The sequence below is a fragment of the Mus caroli genome, unplaced genomic scaffold (assembly GCF_978045245.1).
Source record: "Mus caroli unplaced genomic scaffold, Mus_caroli_1 scaffold_13, whole genome shotgun sequence".
Classification (NCBI taxonomy): domain Eukaryota; kingdom Metazoa; phylum Chordata; class Mammalia; order Rodentia; family Muridae; genus Mus; species Mus caroli.
Genome location: NW_028227268.1, coordinates 46,582,497 through 46,602,412, shown reverse-complemented (window position 1 = coordinate 46,602,412; position 19,916 = coordinate 46,582,497). Strand labels below are relative to the sequence as shown.

At 46.3% G+C, this 19,916-nt stretch overlaps 1 protein-coding gene across 2 annotated transcripts in view; it reads right to left on the bottom strand.

Annotated features, from left to right (window-relative positions):
* Positions 1-19,916, bottom strand: part of Vps53 (VPS53 subunit of GARP complex) — a 131,249-nt gene that overhangs the window by 21,344 nt on the left and 89,989 nt on the right. For both annotated transcript variants that reach the window (XM_021176885.3, XM_029483685.2), the window contains exons 14-17: positions 16,280-16,522; positions 14,985-15,132; positions 10,592-10,674; positions 10,007-10,085 (exon numbers count right to left, since the gene is read on the bottom strand). In XM_021176885.3, the coding sequence (XP_021032544.1) occupies positions 10,007-10,085; positions 10,592-10,674; positions 14,985-15,132; positions 16,280-16,522 (553 nt within the window). The remainder of the gene's footprint in view (positions 1-10,006; positions 10,086-10,591; positions 10,675-14,984; positions 15,133-16,279; positions 16,523-19,916) is intronic.

Here is a 19,916-nt window from a genome sequence, read left to right as displayed (position 1 = left end):
GGGATGGAAATTAGGTCACTACTTGGTATCACAGGGATTGGCATCGCCTGACACAGAGGCTGCTTTGGAGTAAAAGTAAGCAAGCCGCCTGCCTCACCAGTGGCATGGAGCGCAGGCTCCATTCCGCCTCCGAGGTTCCCACTAGTGCTTCAGGCAGCCTTCCCACCTAAGCAGACATCATGTAAAGTGTGCTCGCCACATCACTGAGCAGAGGAATGAGAACACCTAAGCTCATAGACCCCTTTTCATAGGGGTCGCATGTCAGACATCCTGCATATCAGATATTTACATTATGATTCACAACAGTAGCACAATTACAGCTATGAAGTAGCAACAAAAATAATTTTATGGTTGGCAGTCCCCACAGCATGAGGAGCTGTATCAGTGTTACAGCACTAGGAGGTTGAGAGCCACTGCCATAGAGGGACAGCACAGTCAGGGACTGAAGAACAGGGAGGGTGTTTACTTGCAGGCAGCTTGGGGGACTGGGGAGATTTAGGGGCTGGACTAAATGTGGTGAAACCCAGAACAAACTAGAAGAGAATTCACTTATAGACCCTTTTTCATGTAAACTGGGAAGAGTTTGCAGTTTTATTATTGTTATTTATTGGTTTCTTGGGACAGGATCTTGCTTTGTAATCCAGACTGGCTTGGAACTACTACATAGCCCCGGTTAGCCTTAAACTTAGAGCAATTTTGCTGTCTTAGCCCTAAGTGCCAGGATGAGAGGGATGAGCCACCGCACCTGGCTACAAAACAACTTTCCTCTAGACGCCCCACAAAAGTACACTTCGTATTTTCTCATCAGGGCTGATGTGATCTTTGACTGGTTAAGAACAAAAATGAGGCTGAGGGTTGTGGCACGTACCTTTAATCTTAGCACTTGGGAGGCAGAAGCAGGGGAGTCTCTATGAATTGGAGACCAGCCTGGTCTATATAGCTAGTTCCTATAGAAACTACTACTACTACTACTACTACTACTACTACTACTACTACTACTACTACTACCACCACTCACTCTCTCTCTCTCTCTCTCTCTCTCTCTCTCTCTCTCTCTCTCACACACACACACACACACACACACACACACACACACACACACAGTCTCAAACAAAGCAAAACAAAATAATAACGAAATCAAAACAAAACACCCCCCCCAAAAAAAATGGAGCCCGAACTTGTACACCCATGGAAGAATCAGGGAAATGCCCTGGAAAGCAGGAAGACTTTACAGTGCAGTGACTCTGTCTTTTGTGGGTACACAGGAGGGTGTGTCACCTGGCAGGTACTCACCCCTGATGTTGTCTTGGGGGAGCCCTGATGAGCTAGCCTTTAAAGCTAAACAAGGTTGCCTATTCAAACTCTTAAGCCAAACATAGCCCTTAGGCTCCATTCAGACTGGAGGTCAGCAGCACTAAAGCCTCCATGTCTCTGGCAAGAAAACACTTCTGTTTCTCTGCAAGAGCAACAAGTTCCCTTAATCTATGAGCTCTCTGGCTCCACCCTCCCAACCCCCCATTTTACAGAGGCATGAAAAGCCTCTTGCAAAGCTTCAAGTCAGGTTTTGAAGCTGGGTGTGGTGGTACATGCCTGTGCTCTCCAGCATTTGTAGGTTTGTAGGCTGAAAGAGGTTTGTAAGCTTAAGGTCAGCCAGGACCACATATACAACATTCTGTCTCTAATAAAACAAACAAATGGGCTGGTGAGATGGCTCAGCGGGTAAACACTGACTGCTCTTCCGAAGGTCCTGAGTTCAAATCCCAGAAACCACATGGTGGCTCACAACCACCCATAATGAGATCTGATGCCCTCTTCTGGTGTGTCAGAAGATAGCCGCAGTGTACTTATATATAATAATAAATAAATCTTTGGGCCAGATTGAATAGGGACTGAGCGAGTGGGGCCAACCAGAGTGAGCAGGGTTGACCGGAGTGAGCAGAGGTCCTAAAATTCAATTCCCGACAACCACATGAAGGCTCACAACCATCTGTACATCTACAGTGTACTCATATACATAAAATAAAATAAATAAATCTTTTAAAAAAATAAAAATAAAACAAACAAACAAAACCCACGTAAACCAACACAGGCTCCAGACAGAAAAATGGGAACTCTGGATCAGCCAGATGCCTCAGTGAGTAAAAGCACTTGCTGCCAAGGCTGTTTTTCTGAGTTTGATACCTGGGACCCACATGGTAGAAAGAGAAAAAAACCTGACTATTGTAAGATGCCCTCTGACCCCCACACATGTACCATGGCACACATGTACGTAAGTAGATACAAAATAAATACGTTTAAAAACAAATCTCTTTAAAAAGGCAATTTTATACCAGGCGTGGTGGCGCATGCCTTTAATCCCAGCACTCGGGAGGCAGAGGCAGGAGGATTTCTGAGTTCAAGGCCAGCCTGGTCTACAAAGTGAGTTCTAGGACAGCCAGGGCTATACAGAGAAACCCTGTCTCAAAAAACCAAAATAACAACAACAAAAAAAAAAAAAAAGAGGAAATTTTATTTGAAAATAAATTTATTTAAAGAAAAAGGAAATTATATGTATGAATCTGCTCACTGACTGATTGGACAGAGCCACACTGTGCTGTCCAGGCTGATCTCATGATTTCTGAGCTTCAGAGTTCTTCCCACCTCAGCCTCTCCAGTAGCTGCAGCTACAGGCTTGTTTGGCAGTAAAAAAAAAAAAAAAAAAAAAAAATTAACTGGGAAAAAATAGAGACAATGGAGAAACAGTTAGCGCTCCAACAGGAGCTGCCTGGACAATGAGCACTCTGGCTGGGTGTAATGTTTTCCTCATTATCTGTTACCTTATTTGAGAAGCATTTCTTCTACCTCATTTTAAAGATCTGATCCTTCCAAACAATGATTCCCAGTGAACTCATAGGGTGAGGCCCAAACTGACAGGTGTTAGATCCACCCTGCACCTTCCTCTCCCAGCTCTGCAGCAAGGCTTGGAACACCGTGATCTGGGCAAGGGCAGGAGACAGGGAACTGGGCAGAGCTTCGTGTCCCACTGGCAATCAACAAATAAGTGACTAGTGCCTTCTAAGTTGGCAGCACTGGATAGTTCACGATCTCAATGCGGTTTATAAACAATTATTTAAACATGACAGCTCCTCACTCACAAAAGACGGGTATGAAGCCGTCTCTACTGCCTGTCTCTACTCCCCTGGCTTTTTTCTCGGGAGCTTGGGATCAGGTACCTGACGGTCACCTTGGGAGCTTGGGATCAGGTACCTGACGGTCACCTTGGGAGCTTGGGATCAGGTACCTGACGGTCACCTTGGGAGCTTGGGATCAGGTACCTGACGGTCACCTTGGGAGCTTGGGATCAGGTACATAACGGTCACCTTGGGAGCTTGGGATCAGGTACATGCTCTGTCACCAGTTATAAAGCAACTCTGTTGGAAGGCGGATTGCGGCTATGCTGCTTTAAGTTCTCTCTAGTTAGCTGAATGGACATCACCAATGCTCACATACGTTATATATGTGAAAATCCCCCCTGCTCTAAGTTTTAGCCAGGCATGGCCAACCTGAAAGAAGCACTAGCAAGCACTCATGATTTCAAACTTTATGGTCAGCTTAGTGAAGGAAAGAATTTAAAGTACTGGCAAACAATGAAAACTGACATTGCTCTGTGTGTGTGTGTGTGTGTGTTTGTGTGTGTGTGTGTGTGTGTGTGTGCATGTGCACGTGTGTGTAAATGTGTGAGCAAAGGTCAGAGGTCAACCCTCGGTACTGTTTCTCAGGAGTCTACTTTGTTTGAGACAGGGTCTCTCATTAGTTAGGGTGGCTGGCCACCAAGTCCCAAGGATCTGCCTGTCTCTACTCCCCTGGCTTTTTTCTCGGGAGCTTGGGATCAGGTACCTGACGGTCACCTTGGGAGCTTGGGATCAGGTACATGACGGTCACCTTGGGAGCTTGGGATCAGGTACATGACGGTCACCTTGGGAGCTTGGGATCAGGTCCATGACAGTCACCTTGGGATCAGGCACATGACAGTCACCTGGCTGCCTGAGTTACCTTCCTAGTCCCTGGTTTTACTTTTGTGTTGAGAATGGAACCTGTGGCCTCTGTGCTCTACCTCTGAACGTCAATCCCTGCCTTTTTTCCTAAGCTCATGCTTTTGGGGGGTTTTTTAGACAGGGTCTTGCTCTGTAGCCCTACCTGGCTTGCTACTCACTATATAGCCCAGGCTGGCTTTGAACTTATGGTATTCTTCTGCATTAGCCTCCAAAAGTGCTGGGATTACTATTATGCACCACCATAACCAGCCACCAGCCCATTTCTATTACTTAAAACAAATGTACAAAATACAGTTAGCAGTGCTTGTGTGTAGACACCATTCCAGTTGGCTGATGTCTGTGCTACCATAGATGATTACAGGATTAGGTTGTTTTTAATTTATTTTTGGAGACAAGGTCTTACCATGTAGTCTTAGTTGGCCTAGAACTCAGAGAGCTTCCTGTCTTCCAAGTGCTGGGATTAAAGGCCTGAACTACCACTCCTGGACTTAGGTTGTTGTAGCCTAAATTGTTAAAAAGCTGGATATGGTAATACATGGGGGGGGGGCTGCCATAAATTCAAGGCTACTACCTTGGCTTACACATCAAGACTCTATCCCTGAGAGCCGGGCGTGGTGGCACACGCCTTTAATCCCAGCACTCAGGAGGCAGAGGCAGGCGGATTTCTAAGTTCGAGGCCAGCCTGGTCTACAAAGTGAGTTCCAGGACAGCCAAGGCTACACAGAGAAACCCTGTCTCGGAAAAAAACAAAACAAAACAAAAAGACTCTATCCCTGAAAACCAAACAAAAACAAACAAGGCAGCAGCACAAGTGTGCATGTGTGTGTGTGTGGCCTCCCAGGTATGGATATGTGTCCTCCATGTACATGTGTTAAAGATGGCCTCCTATGTATGTGTATCTGTGTGCTCCCACGGGTGATGCTTTGCCTGGTGTCATTTCACTTACTATCTGTGTATGATGTCATTTAGTTCCGACAGTCTTATAGAACAGGAAACTCAAGTGACACAGTAGAGACAGGCAGGGCAATCTAAGGCAAACACTACACTGGCATGCAATTGGATAACTGTGAGAAAGAGAAAACAGATTGAGGAAAGCACCCCCACTTCACTGGGCTGCTTCAAGGTAAGCCCGAGGTCCCTAGTGGGTGCACACAGCTACCAGGCAAATCTCTCAGCAAATGGCACAAATGATATTGGTACTAGAATGGGCACAGCAAAAAAAATAAGACTCTGGCATTTCCAGATAAATTCTGGCACACTTTTAATCCCAGCTCTTGGGAAGCAGAGGCAGGTAGAATTCTGTGAGTTGGAGGCTAGCCTGGTCTAGATAGAAAGTTCTAGAACAGCCAAGGCTATACGGATACCCTGTCTCAAAACAAACAAACAAACAAACAAACAAACAAACAAACAAACAAACAAACAAACCTGTATTTTCTAATATTAATGGGGATGATTTGCCTTTATCACAATAAAATAGGAATATTTTTCATGAAGAAAAAGCTGCATCTTGATCACATGTGAAAAGTGGTCTTGAGGGCTCTGATGTGCTCGCTCTTGGGGGCTCTGGGGCCCACGGACACAATACACATTTTAATGAGGAGAATGGGAGCAGATATGAGGCCTGTGCTAGCTGCTTCAAAATGTCTTTGGGAGATGGTGATGCAGTTTCCTAAATCAGTACATGTTCACAATCCTGAAACCTAACAAAAATTACATGTCAGACAAGAAGGAAATTTAATTTATTTCATTTCTCCCCTGCTTTTTTCTAAATTACTATTAATGGGAAAAGCTAAATGTGTTTGACCTTGGATAGAAACTCAAATTCTTTCAATCCCATGATCAGTTCTTAAAACACACACACACACACACACACAAGCAAGCAAGCATACACACACACATAAATAAAAGGAGGAAGAGATGATGATGACCTTTTACAACTCAACAATAGAAAGTCAAGTTTACGCCACCCGCCTGGATGGTAAGGGTTCAGCCAACATTTCTCTAAAGAGGACAGGCAGACTGCCGACAAGCATGTCTAGAGATGCCTACTGGTACTTTTTCTTAGTCACCAGAGACTAGGAGTGAGGCCACGAGGAGACAGGTCCTCATACCTGAACGGATGGCCACACATGTGCAAAGTTTAGACTTCTACGGTACTAATGGCAATGTCAAATGGTAGATATGGAAAACCATGAGACAGTGCCTGGAACTGATCAGTGAAGTTCCCATGAGACCTAGCAGTTCCTCTCCTAGGTGTGCACTGAAGAAAACTGAGAAGGTACACTCACACAGATGTTCACAGCACTGTTCTGACAAGCTGGAAGCAACGGATTATCACTCAGCCATTGAAGGACTGGACTAGAGGCTGGGTGAGTAGTTTAATGGTACAGCACATGCTCGTTATTAGCAAGGTCCTGGATCCAACTCCTAGCATTGTTCTAAAAATGGAATGTGTCTCGGTGTGGCGGTGCACATTTTTAATCATAGTACTTGGTAGGCAGAGGCAGGTGGATCTCTTGTGTGTTTGAGAGTAGTATGGTTTACATAGTAAGTTCCAGGACAGCCAGCATCCAAAACATCTTACTATGGTAAGACCCTATCTGAAAACAAAAACAAACAAACAAAACTCACAAAAACACAGAGAAATCAGGAATGTGCAGTACTGACACATGGTATACCATGAATGAACTCTGAAAATACTGTAAAGTGTAGGCAGTCCAGCAGGATAGGTAATCTATACAGACAGGAAGTAGACTAATAGCTGTCAGGGAACAGGGCATGTTGGGGGCTTCCTTCTAGGGTCATAAGGATACCCTGGAATGAGACAGTCCTGGTGGCCCTGTGGTCTCATATGTTTATTAAATTCTCTTAGTTTGGACACTTTAAGGGGTGACATGTGCTCTGGGATTTGCTTTGGCTAGCTTGTCGACTTGAATCCAGGTTTCTGCCTGACTCCCCTCAGTGACAGAGGAAGACCTAAGATCTAAGCCTTTTCCTCCACAAGTTGCTTTCGGTCATGGTGCTTTATCATAGCAATAGAAACCCTAACTAAGACAGGAATTATAGTTCAACATTTTAAAGGGGAGATAGAGCTCAGAGCTCACTCTTGAAAAGGCTGTGCTTTCTGGGTAGACAGCAGTTCAAGGAGAATTCTAAGTAGAAAGGTCAGAGTGAGGGAGGGCTGGCCACCACCAGAAAGCAGTGCATACTTAGTTAAGTTGAACCTGCTTCAAGCTGGGGTAGAGGGTGTTTGCACGGGAGCAGTACAAACTGCACAGACAAGGTGCCCAAGGAATTGACAGGAAATACGGCAACCTATTAATTATTCATCCTTATATGCTAACTGAGGATATTCCAGAGCGTTGGCCTCCCAGGACAATGATGTGACCAGTTGCTGGGCTCTATCCACCTTGTCAAGGAGCCTCCTTCCCTCACCTCAGAACCAGCCCTGGGCTCTGCCGGAAGCCAACTCCCCACTGCCCTCACTATTGATGAAGTACATCTATTTATTTTATTGGTTATTTTGAGTTTTCTCCCAGCACAGCACGAAATTGAAGACAGCCTTGCCTGAGTCTAGACCTCTCTGTAACTTCCCAAGGCAGTGAAAGAGATTGGGGATTCTGACAAACTGACTTTACTAACTTTGAAAACTGCAGCATCCTGCAGTTCTGTTTGAACAGCATCCTCATCACAAATTCCTTCAAGAGAATTGGACCATGTCCTATCTGCCTCTGGTTTCTTAGATGCTGCTGACTGTTGGATTCTGCTTTTCTCCTCTGGTCCCAATTTCCCCTTGCTCATACCACACATCTGCACACTCTGCTTACATCTGCCTCCACCTATTAGACGGAGCACCTGGGGACAATGCCGATGCCTTTCCCAGGCTTGCAACCCCCAGCATTGTTAGACAGAATACAGGGTGGACTAGTTATCCAGCAGCAAACAATGATGGAATCAAAGACAAAAATAACCACCATCACAAGGTTTGAAAAAAAAAATCCTTGAAGAAACTTCATGAAGCAGAATGCAGGGCTCATGCTGAGTCAGTCAGTGACACTGCCATGTTTACTTTAGTCACATGGATCTCATTTTGCTAGAGCTCCAGAAGACTCAGACAAACAGGAATGGCCTTCCAACCGCTATGTTCCCAAGCCTATGGTTATCCTATGATATAAACATAAGACTCTGGAGGTATGGTTGACATTTGCTGGGGTGCATCTGGGGAGAAATGGCTGGCGAGAAAGAGGAACTCGAGAGAAGTCTGCCTAATGAACTGACAGTTCATATAAGCAACACCTGGAGTGTTAAACCCACTCCACGTGTTATTTTACAAAAAGAGAGAAGGAAGAAAAAAAGGTTCCACTCTTCCTTTGGTCAGTGTGAAAATCTTTTGGCAGCTGCACTCCAGGCTGCAATGTGGCAGGGCAGTTCAGGAGACGGCAGCTGTGCTCCAGGCTGCAGTGTGGCAGGGCATTCAGGAGACAGCAGCTGGAATGGATCATACTCAGGATGCACAGAAGGTTTGCCAGCAGTGAGGGAATAAACCAGAGCCTAGGACACGGATCCTCACAGCTCCGCTCCACAGAGCAGCCTCAAACTGGTTGCCTACGGCCTGTGGCTGGGGACCCCGGCTGGGCACAGGATCGGTCTTAAGAACAGCAGCTGCTTCTCAACTTCTTACTTCACTCCTTAAACTCCAAAGCCAAAACTTTGGTTTTAATCCTATTTTTGTTAAATAGTTATAATCTATTATAAAACCAAACTCAGACCAAATGTCTACTTCCTGAGGCGTGGTGCTCCTCTTGTCAAGACGGGGGAAGCTGTGCTTTCTGAGTGCTTGACTAGCACCACTAGGCACTCAACTGCTGTCCACTTGCACAGCTGAGGGGCCGCCAGTCAGATGAATTTCACACAGAGAGATGGGTCTGCATAGGTTTAGTCGTCTGTGCAGTGCTCTCAAAAGGAAAACCAGAAAACTTTAGGTCTTCCTATCCAGCGTCATGGTTCTGCCCACTGCCCTCTGTCATAAATTCTGCCTAGTTTCCCCAGACAGGTTATTCTTCCAAAACTGAGAAGAATATTCCAAGAATCATTGACTAGATAGGTATTGGCAAGCTTTATCTGGATAGGGTCAACTAGACGATGTTTTAGCTTTGTGGGCCATAAGGTCTCTGCTATAACCACTGGTTTCTACAGTTCCAGCAACAGCCATAGACAGTGCTTAAGTGAATGAACACAGCTACTACGTCCCACTAAGACTTAGAGGAACAAGTGGTGGGCCACATTTGGCTGCAGGCTATGGTTTCTTAATCCCTACTTTACGAGGCTTTGTTGGGCTTTAAAAGTCAACAAAGAATTGCCTACTTTCTACTTAATCAATAAACATAAAGTCTTCAATATGGTCTAGACACTTAAGGAATACTTTTGTTCTTTTTTGAGACAGGGCCTTCCTGTGTAGCACAGGCTGACCTTGAACTTGAAATCTTCTTGTCTCAGCTTCTAAATCCTGAGATCACAGGCGTGACTCACCACATTCCTCAGGAATTTATGTTTGAGGAAGAAAGAGCAGCATATGCTAAGTGTCAAAAGGGCTATAGAGGGCTGAGGGCTAAGGGTACGTGAAAACCCAAGAGCACAGGCTCATCCAAGTACTTAGCACTGACACCAAAGCTCAGGAAGAGTCAGAACCTCTGTAGTCATTGCTGTAGAGCTCAACAAACTGCTCACCTGGCAGGTTTCAGCAGGAACCAGATGCTGACCCAAGAACCGATCTTCTTCAGACTCACCCCCACAAAAGGACCAGCAACAACCATAGGTGCCAGGTGAGCCTAGCAGGAACTCTAGGGTGTGTGTGTGTGTGGGTGTCTCCCCAGGGCCCTCTCAGCTGACACAAAGCAGGGTCAGAACATAACCGAAAAGGCTGTGGGAAGGCATGTCAATCACTGGCAGGAGGCTAGCTCCTAAAACCTCACCTTGCTCATGGCAATCAGGGCAGGGTCACAGGCTGCATCCAGATCTTGAACCAACAGCTGGATGCTGCTGGAGATGACACTGCAAAGAAACAAATTGCTGTGGTCATTGCTCCAAAAAAGTGGTGGGATGCTAGACATGCCCCCTGTAGGTGTTTTTGAAATGAGTGCAAAATTTAAAAATTATATTTCTTCATGAAATCTTATGTTTTAATCACTAATAATGGAAGAGCAGCTGGCTTTTCATGTCCTGTTTTATTTTGGTGTGTCTCACCCAGTAGGAGCCCAAACTTCTATGGCTACTCCCATAGCTGCTAACCCCAGATCTCTTTTTGAGTTCTTAGAAAGCATCTATATTCAAAAAACTTGTTTAAGTCAGAAAGACAAAGAGGAGAAAGAGAAGGAAAAGAAGGAGGAGGAGGAAAAGAAAGAGGAAAAGGAGGAAGAGGAGGAGGAGGGGTAAGGGGGCACTCTTCTCACAGCTGATGGGGCATGAATGCCCTGGGACCTCTCTTAGTAGAGACTAAAGCACACAGGGTCCGTGAAGAAGAAAGGCTGACCTGGAGCAAGTGCCTGGAAGGTACGTACGTGCTGAATGTGTCCATTTCTCCTGTGAGATTAATTCGTTCAGTCAGACTCACATCAACTTTTTCTTTGAGTTTTTCTTCTAGCTGTTAGAAAAGGGCAGAAGCAGAAGTGTGCTTAATGATTACCCAAAGGTGTTCCATACTACTGAGGCTCACAAAGTGACGACCCAGACAGTTCTAAACATGACATGGGACACTTAATTAACACAGGATGTGAGGGAAGTCCTGTTACCCTGACTTCATAGGTGAGGACTACAATAGCCACCCAAGACAGCAGGTGATAGGATCAAATAAGCTTCCTAGAACCCAGCTCCTTTGGCCTCACTCTGGGCTTACTTCTGAGAACACACCAATAGCTCGCATGGTTTGTTCTCCACAGGCTCATGCTTTGAGTGTTTGGTCCCTAGTGGTGGCACTATTTTGAAGGCCGTGGAGCCTTTATGAGTTAGAGACTGCATGTCAAAAGCGGGTGAGAGCATTTGAAGGTTACAGGAGAACCCTGCTTCTTGGCCAATAGCCAGAGGAGTCTCTTCTCATGTCTGCACAGCCAGGAGCACCACTGCTCTTTCCCAGCATGGGTGGACTGCAAAAACACCTCTCCTCCCTTAAGCCGTATCTACGAAGGAGGGACACTTCTAATCCCTACTTCTCTTAAGCTGTATCTACGTATAGTTTCCCCCGGCTTACCCTGTGACATGTAGCCTCCCCCACCAGTGTTGGGAACTTTTAATGCGAGTGACAGTAAAATCAGCCAAAATGTTTGCCAAGGTGCCAGATGTCTCAGTGGTGAATCAGAAATACATCTTATCTTTGGTCAGCTTAGGGCTTAGGGCAGGAGCATTCACTCCATATACGATGTGATATACGAGTGATATACAATGGAGAGATATGGGATGGTCAGGATCTGTGCGTACCTAAAAATCCCTGGGGATGGATAAATCTAGCACTCTTAAGTGAGTCACTCTCACTCTAAGAAGATGAATGCTTTGCATTAAGATTTAAAGTGCTCTTAGAGGGATGGAGAGATGGCTCAGCACCCACACGGTGGCTCACCACCACCTGTAACTCTAGTTCCAGAGGATACATCACCCTCTTTTGGCCTCTGCAAGTACTGCATAAACATGGTGTGCATACATTACATAGGCACATTTACATACATATTAAAAAACTTAAAAACAAAATGTCCTTAAAGGTGTGCAAACAAGGATAACATTTTTAGAAGGCAGCTTATAAATGTAATCTGGCAATTTCACATTTAGGAATATATTTTCATGAAATAAAGAGAAGAATGTACAGAGCCATGCAAGGATTCTTGGAAGATTTAATTCTGCCACTACTAAGAGGTAAGGAGCTGTTTAGAGAACTCAATAGGTCAGACTCTGCATTTGTAAAGTTCTTCCCAGAAGGGGTTTATATTACTGAAAACCTGGATACCGATGCGGGAGGGTGGCACAGTGTTCCGCAGGCCTGTGTTCACATGCTCCAGGGGCCTCTGCTACTTTACTGAAGATAAATCCTAACTTTAAGCATGGCATGGCTCTTGTCATCTATCTCTCTGGCCTCATCTTGCTATCTTTGCCTTGCCTCTGGCATTTACAATTGCAGGGTCTTTGTCTCCATACTTCCTCCCTCTATAATGCCCCTGCTCCCCCTCCTGACCCCATTTCCTAGCCCTCCCAACTCCTCTCTTAGTGTTTGTTTCTTCTCCCACCCTTACTACTGAGTGGCAGGGAAACCCTAGCCTGCTTGCTTGCTATTTGTTTTCCATCTGCTCTAAGTCTTCTGACAGGAAGATGCCTGTCTCCTCTGCACATCACCAGCTGAAGCAGCACATAGAAATGTATAGTAAAGCTCCCTGGAAAGGATGGCAGAATGAACGAGATACTCAGAACGGGTTGAGAAAGCTGAGGTAGTACTGGAATCAAAAGATGTCCGATACAGCCAAGTGTGCTGGCCTGGAATCCCAGCACTCTAAAGGCAGAGACAATGAAAACTGCTGTAATCTAGCCTGGGCCAACAAGAATTTGTCAGCTGGGTATGGTGACACAAGCTTTTAATTCCAGCACTGGGGCAGCAGAGGCAGGTGGATATCTGTGAGTTTGAGGCCAGCCTGGTTTACAAAGCAAGTCCAGGACATCCAGGACATCTGTGGCTCTGCTATACAGAGAAACTCTGTCTCGACACCTCACCCCCAAAAGGAGAATTTGTCTTAGAGAGACAGAGATAGATAGAAACAGACAAACAGACAGATAGATAGATAGAATGAGAAAGAAAGAAGGAAGATGTCTATGATCTAATTATGAACAAAATAAGGCCACTTTGTGGTAGAATAACATGTAGAATTTGAGACAATTTTTCTTTAAAAAGAAAAATGCAAAGTGTTTGGGAGGACATATTAGTAAGATGGAGAGCAGCAGCTGCTTGGAAAGAGGAGGTGCTTTTGCCAACAGCAGCACCGTCTTCCTTACCCCAGCTCTGTGAGAGGTCTTGGGTGGTCTGAAGCCAGGGTGGCACACATGCTAGGTGAGTACTCTACCACTGAATGCCCTAGCCCTATAGTAAGTCTGAAAAATCAAGTTATATACCACCCAACTTTTACTCTTATTTGTCAATGGTGTTTGGATTCATTGTAAAATTTTCTTGCCTAGGGGCTGGAGAGATAGCTCAGCGGTTAAGAGCACTGACTGCTCTTCCAGAGGTCCTGAGTTCAAATCCCAGCAACCTCATAGTGGTTTATAACCATCTGTCATGGCATCCAATGCCCTCTTCTGGTGTGTCTGAAGACAGCTATAGTGTAGTCATATATATAAAATAAATAAATAAATCTTTAAAAAGTTTTTTTTCTTGCCTAAAAGGCCTGATTCCTAAATATTCCAATACCCAAGGCTGAGCAGGACTTAGCTTTGAGGGCACACTTGAATCTACTGCAATCCCTGAGTCTGTGGCGACTCTGTCTTGAATTGATCACTTGTTACATGATGTAGCGTCTCAAGCTCACTTTTTAAACACCATTTTATTATTTTATGTATATGACTGTTTTGCTTGCATGTATCTATGTGTGCCACAAGAGTGCCTGGTGCCTGTAGACCAGAAAAGGCAACCAATCTCTTAGAAATGGAGTTACAGACAGTTGTAAGCTGCGATGTAGATACTGAGAATTGAACCTGGGTCCTCTGGAAGAGCAACTAGTGCTCTTAACTGCTGAGCATCTCTCCAGCCCCCATTATGGTTTAAGACAGGGTCTCTAGTCCAGGCTGGCCTTAAGCGCTCTATGTAGCTGAAGAAGACCCTGAACTTCTGAGTCTCCTCTAAGTGCAGAGGTGCTTGTGTCACTTTCCTCACTTGATGGCTAAGATTCTGTGTTAAGAGCTGGGTGGTGGTGGTGGAGGAATAGTGGTGGGGGTAGGGTGGGGGTTGGAGCACATCTTTAATCCCAGCACTTGGAGGCAGAGGCAAAAAAATCTCCGAGTTTTTGAGGCCAGCCTATCTACACACTGAGACCCTGTCTAAATCTCTGAATCAGTGACATTATTTTATGTGTCTTCTTCATTCGTATACTCTAAACATCTATTTTCCTCATGAGGTGTTTGAGCATCTCTGTCTCTCTCTGTCCCTGTCTCTGGCTCTGGCTCCTAGGCTAAAGTGGTCTGTGAGTCATTCCTTGTATATGTGACCACACCCCCAAGTAGAGTATGCTACTGCCTTGGCCTTGGCCTCTGGGCCCAGCTGGCTGACCCTCAAGGAGTATGCTGGACACTTCCTGTGTTCATGTTCTGGCACATAGGAATGCCAAGCTGTCACGTCTGAACTGCCCCTTGTAGCTGACTTCTTAGATGCTTAGGAAATACACATTAACATCAGGAAGAGCAGGATTCTCTCAGGTTGCTTCAGGGGGATCCCAGGCCAAATGGGGAAAAGGAGTCTATAACCCTGTGGAGGGCTGAGTGGCAAGTTCCTCTGGCTCACCTTCTGCAAAGCTAGTTTGTTGAATTGCCTTCCATTGGCTCCATCAGAGGCCTCACCCTTTCTGCTTCACAGTCAACACTTCAAACAATGGTTGTTTGTTATGGTGGACAGAGGATGCTACAAAATGTCAGGAAAGGCTGCCTAGTACCCAGAAGACAGTTTATTGATGCTTTTCCCATGAAGGACACTGTGCTACTGACCTACTTTTAAGAGGTCATGCCTGTTTTGTAGCTTACATGTGGGTGGAAGCTGGCCGTTTCTTCCCTGTAAGATGGCTGCCTGGGCAGTCTCTGACTATAAGGTGAGTTTGCTTCTGAGAGGCTAAGCGGCCTGCCCAAGGTGGCAGGAGACCTTAGTGGAGGTCACAGGTCCCGCTCCAGGTGTGGGAGAGAGCTCTGGGAGGGAGACGTGCTTGGCTGGGTGCTCACCTGCTGGGTGGTAGCCAGACAGTACTCGGCTGTGCTCAGGATGCTGCAGATGAGACACAGCTCCTCCAGAGTGAACCTGGCCACTTCTGAGCCCTCCTTCTCTTTGAGGAGGCTGCTGATGGTCAGCCCCCCACTGCTGCTGCTGGTTCTGAAAAAAAGGACAGGAACTAGTCAGGTTGCAGCTGCTAACTTGCTTCCTGAAGCTGCATATTTTATGACAGGGAAGAAAGCAGAGGAAAGGCTGGCTACAGTACAAATAAATCAACACACAATGGGGGCCTTTGCTCCTGACCTTACCTTGACTGTCATCTGTTCAGGCCATCTCACCCACAGGAACAGGAAGACACAACGCCTAGAGAGCCGGGGAGCAGTCCTTACCTGGGGTGACCCCATGCTCACCAAGGAGACCAGCTGACCTAGTGCCTTGGCTTGGGATTCCCCAAGGTGAAGACCCCACTTGGGTCATCTGTGGCACAAAATCTGCTTCTCCTTAATCTTTCTTAGTTAAGGTGCATACATGTGGAGCTCATAAGTGCACACATGGAGTAAGATGGCCTAACAGTGCACACATGCGTCCATGAACACACAAGTAGAGAGCAGAGTTGATGATGGTGTCCTCCTCTATCTTTCTCCACCTGGTTTTGGAGATCAGCCTCTCACTAAGCCCAGAGCTTGCTAGAGCTGGCCTGACTGGCTCCACTGAGGCCCTGGGGTCTTCTTGCCTCTGCCTGCAGCTGCTGCTGTTACAGGCAAGTGTTGTCAAGCCCAGCCTTTTGTGTGGTGCTGGGGATCTGAACTTGGCTCTTCACGCTTGTGCAGGAGGCACTTTACCCACTCAGCGTTCTCCCCTGCCCCAATCCACCCACATCTAAACTTAGGGCTGTGGTCACAGCATCAGAGGCCATGGAAGACAGAGGAGGAAAGCTTGTTTATCGGGCATCAACAGGCTGAAGCCACACTGCCTCTGCTACTGAGTAACTAACTTCTATTTTTCTGTGCTGACTCCATGTGTACGGTATACATATACATAAAGGCCCAACTTAGTGATGTACCGTGACCTACACTGGTGTCTGGGGGAACATGCCTGCTGACAGTCGCGGTCAGCTGTGCATGCCATTATAGAAGACAGCACCAACAGTGGGTCAGGCCCTTGAGAGCCTGGGAGGAGTGTTTTCTTCTTCGACATTCTTAGCAGTTCAGTAAACAACCCCAGAGTGGCTTTCCTTTGAGACTCCCACATTTAGGGATATTGGGAGCCTCAATTCCCTGCTGAGTGTGAGGAGAACAGGACTCACTTAGGCAGGTTGCCAGAGAGGATTTTGCAGGCGTATTCTCGGAGGTGCTTCTGGAAGATGGTGGTCAGGGCGACCATGGGCTCGCCGGTGCTGAGCTGCGAGCACTGCACCAAGCACTTCTTGTAGTAGACAAAGAGGTCCGCGCAGCTGGGCAGCACAGCGCCCCCGTCCTCAGTGCTGGGCTTGGGGGGGCCCTGGGCTTTGAAATCTGCCACAAACCGGTCTATCAGCTCGCTGAGGTTTCTGGAAAAGCAGAAATATTGTTTCACTTGGAGAGATCAGGCAGGAGTGCTCTCTGCAAGGACCGAAGCTGTTCCCACGAGTGCTCATCCCTGGTGCGACCCAAATTTACAAGTGGGCCCATTTTATCCATGTGCCACTCACCTCCCTGCTTAAAAAGATGGCAGTAATGAATTCTGGCATTTGTAGACTGCTTTGCACCAGGCATCTCATTACTGTGTCTGACCCCCCGACCCAGGAGAGGGAGACAGAGCACTGCTGCTCCCTCAGAAGGTGAGAAAGCTGACACCTAAAACTCTGTCATAAAACCAGGAGGCAGAACTGGCTGGAGAACCTGCCACAGAAGCATGCACCCCGGAATGCCAAGCTCCCCTTTCCACAAACCAAAGTCCTAAACGCCAACAGTGGTGACCATTTCCCAAACACTTATGATGGCTCAGGAGTCATGGCCATACTTTATAATCATGTCACAGAATGCTAACTCTTAGGTATCTACTTTACTATGCCCCGTCTCCAAAAGCCAGGCACAGAAAAACACCTTGTCCGAGACAAGCAGGGTGCAAACCCCCACAGCCTGGACCCCAGCCTCATGCTTTTCACCAGCCTTCAAAAAGGCTCTGATGGCAGCAAAGATGTAGACATCATGAACCTAAACGTGTCAGAGGATGGATAGCTTTACAGAAAGAATGCTTTCCTTCTTTAAGATGAATAGTTTTTCTGTAGAACTTTCAGAATTAAAGATGTAAGAAAAAAACAATCTTGGGATCTAAGTGGTGCCTGGGAAAAGTGGCTTGCCAGGTCATGAGGAGGAGGGTGGCTGGGCTCTGTCTCCACTTTCCCAATCAGACATCTCTCAAGTTGCCCTAGTCACTCCAAGTCATCAGGAGCTGGAATCTAGCAGGGCTTTAACTACTGTCCTCTGCACAGCTGTGTTGTGAGGACAATGGGAGGCCCCTCTTGACATGTGGTATCTTTTTAGCTTGCTGGCTAAGGCTACAAGAATCCAGCTGTGTTTTAAAACTATATTTATACAATAAGGAGAAAAAGGCAAGAACCACACACAGCATCGATTAGCAGGAATAGGAAACAATTGACATTTTACTCCAGTGCTTTTGTTACTCAGTTTATGACATCCAGATGTGGCTGCTTAACGGAGCTAGGTCTCTGCCTGTGGAGACAGGCCTCTTTGGTTGACCTTTGCAAGTGCCTTGGCCACTACCCCCACTCTGCACAAACTCTTCTTGCCCTACTTTCCCATGGATCCTCACAGCTCTTATGCAGAGAAGGCACCCAGGCCAGTCACCTCTGTGCCCCACTGCTGGGCCTTCACCTGTCGCCTCCTGGCCAAAGCACCTTCCATCTAGCTCTCTAGGCCATGACCCCATTGCACACTCAAACCAACACCTGCTCCCTCAGCTGGAACTACCATCACCTGCCACTCACTACCACATGATTTGGTTTTGGTTTGTTCATCTGTTTTGAGACTGGCTTTGAACTTATGACTCTTGTATTAGCCTCCTGAGTGCTGGGGTATAGTATGTGTTATACACCTGGTTCTTACTATTTTTTTTTCCAGGTAGGGTTTTACTATGTTGCCCAAACTGACCTGAAACTTGTGATATCCTGCCTCAGTTTCCCCACTGCTGGAATTACATGTATGTATCACAGCACCTGGTTTTAGCACTTGAGTAAATATTTTTCTGTACTGTGTAACAGGTCAAGCTTTCCCTATCCTGGTGCACAGTGGGTGATGTGAATCAACAGGGCCCATTCCCTGATTTATGCTGTAATTCCACAGTACTGGGAACAGCACTCCAGCTAGTATCTGCCATAGACACAGCTGATTTACAGTGTTAATGTCTCTGTGTGCACTACTGGGTCTCCCCTGGGGTGGCGGTATTTGTTCATGCTCCCTCAGCCCACTGCACTGGCTAGTGTGTCAGGCTATCCTTTATGTTAGTACCCAAAGTATGTTTAGATGGCCATCTTCCACATTTTGTTCCTAAGGATGGGAATAAAGTGCAAAAGTAGAGGGGGGTAGGGGCTGGCACAGTGAAGAATGAGGAGGAGGAAGAGGAAGAAGAGAAGGAAGAAGAGGAGGAGAAGGAGTAGGAGAGGAGAAATGCAAGGCAGAGAATGCACTGGAGTCAGCTGAGGGTTTCATCTCCACACAGATGACCCTCTGCAGTGACTTTATCTATCCACCTATCTCTTCCTACCACCCTAACTGTCTTTACCCACTTCCTATTTCAGAGCCCACCTGATCATAAAGCATCGAGCACTGTTTACCAAAAACACCCTCTAGAGATCTATATTTTTGTGCAATATCCACCAAGTTACTTTTGGCATTGTTCTCTATTGCAGATGAGAAAGAAACCTAGTGAGGAAGCTTCCCTGTGCCCTCTTCCACCCTGCATCAGCATGCATCCAGATGCCCCAATGGAACCTCTGAGGTTCATTGCTTATGAAGTACTGGGCGAGTCCAACTAAGTATCAAGCACACACTTCCTGTATGCAAGGCTTGAGGGCAGTAAGGTAAGATTGAAATACATTTAACTTAAAGAAGGTCATCACTGACAGCAGACGTTTGGCAAGATCTTCATGTAGGATTAATGGAGAAAGGGCTGTGTGGCCCAACAATCTGCAGCCTGGAGCCACAGGGAGTCTTTTCCACCTGAGAGCAAGTGTGAGCAAGTAAGAGTTTACAAATGCTCAAGTCCTGGGCAAGGGCTGTGGGCTACTGAGAATCCCTGCAGCCTTAGAATAGTCACAGTTCAAGGGAGTGACAAAATGCTGTTTGCGGAATGGGCTGCAGAGAAAGCCTGCTGCAGAATCAGGGAGAGAACAAACGGATGTAGCTAGAAGTGAGAGGTAGAGCCAGTAGGAGCAGGAGATGCTTAGCTGCATAATGAGGTGAGGCAAGTCTGCTACATGAGATCCTATCTCAGAAGCCAAAACCAAAGAGGGATCAGGTGTGAAGGAGAGAGTGTGGCTGTGGTTGAGATGCAAAGTGAAAGCCCCTGGCCTTGAGTGAGGCAGTGAGACCTCTTTGATTCCCACTGCTATCCCTTCAGACCTTTACCTTTTTTGAGATTTTATTTATTTTATGTGAATGAATGTTTGCCTGCATATTTGCCTATGCAATATGTACACTCAGTACCCAAGAAAGCCAGAAGAGGGTGGTGTATCCCCTAGGATTGGAGTTACAGATTGTTGTGAGGCCCCATGTGGGTGCTGGATATTAAACCCAGATTCTCTGGGAGTAGTCAGTGCTCTTGACTGCTGAGCCATTTCTCCAGCTCCTCATATTTTTAATATCATACAACACATTCTTTTTTCCCTGTCTTCTTTTTGGTCTTTCTCTCCCATTAGCTTATAGATGTGTTATAAAATATGA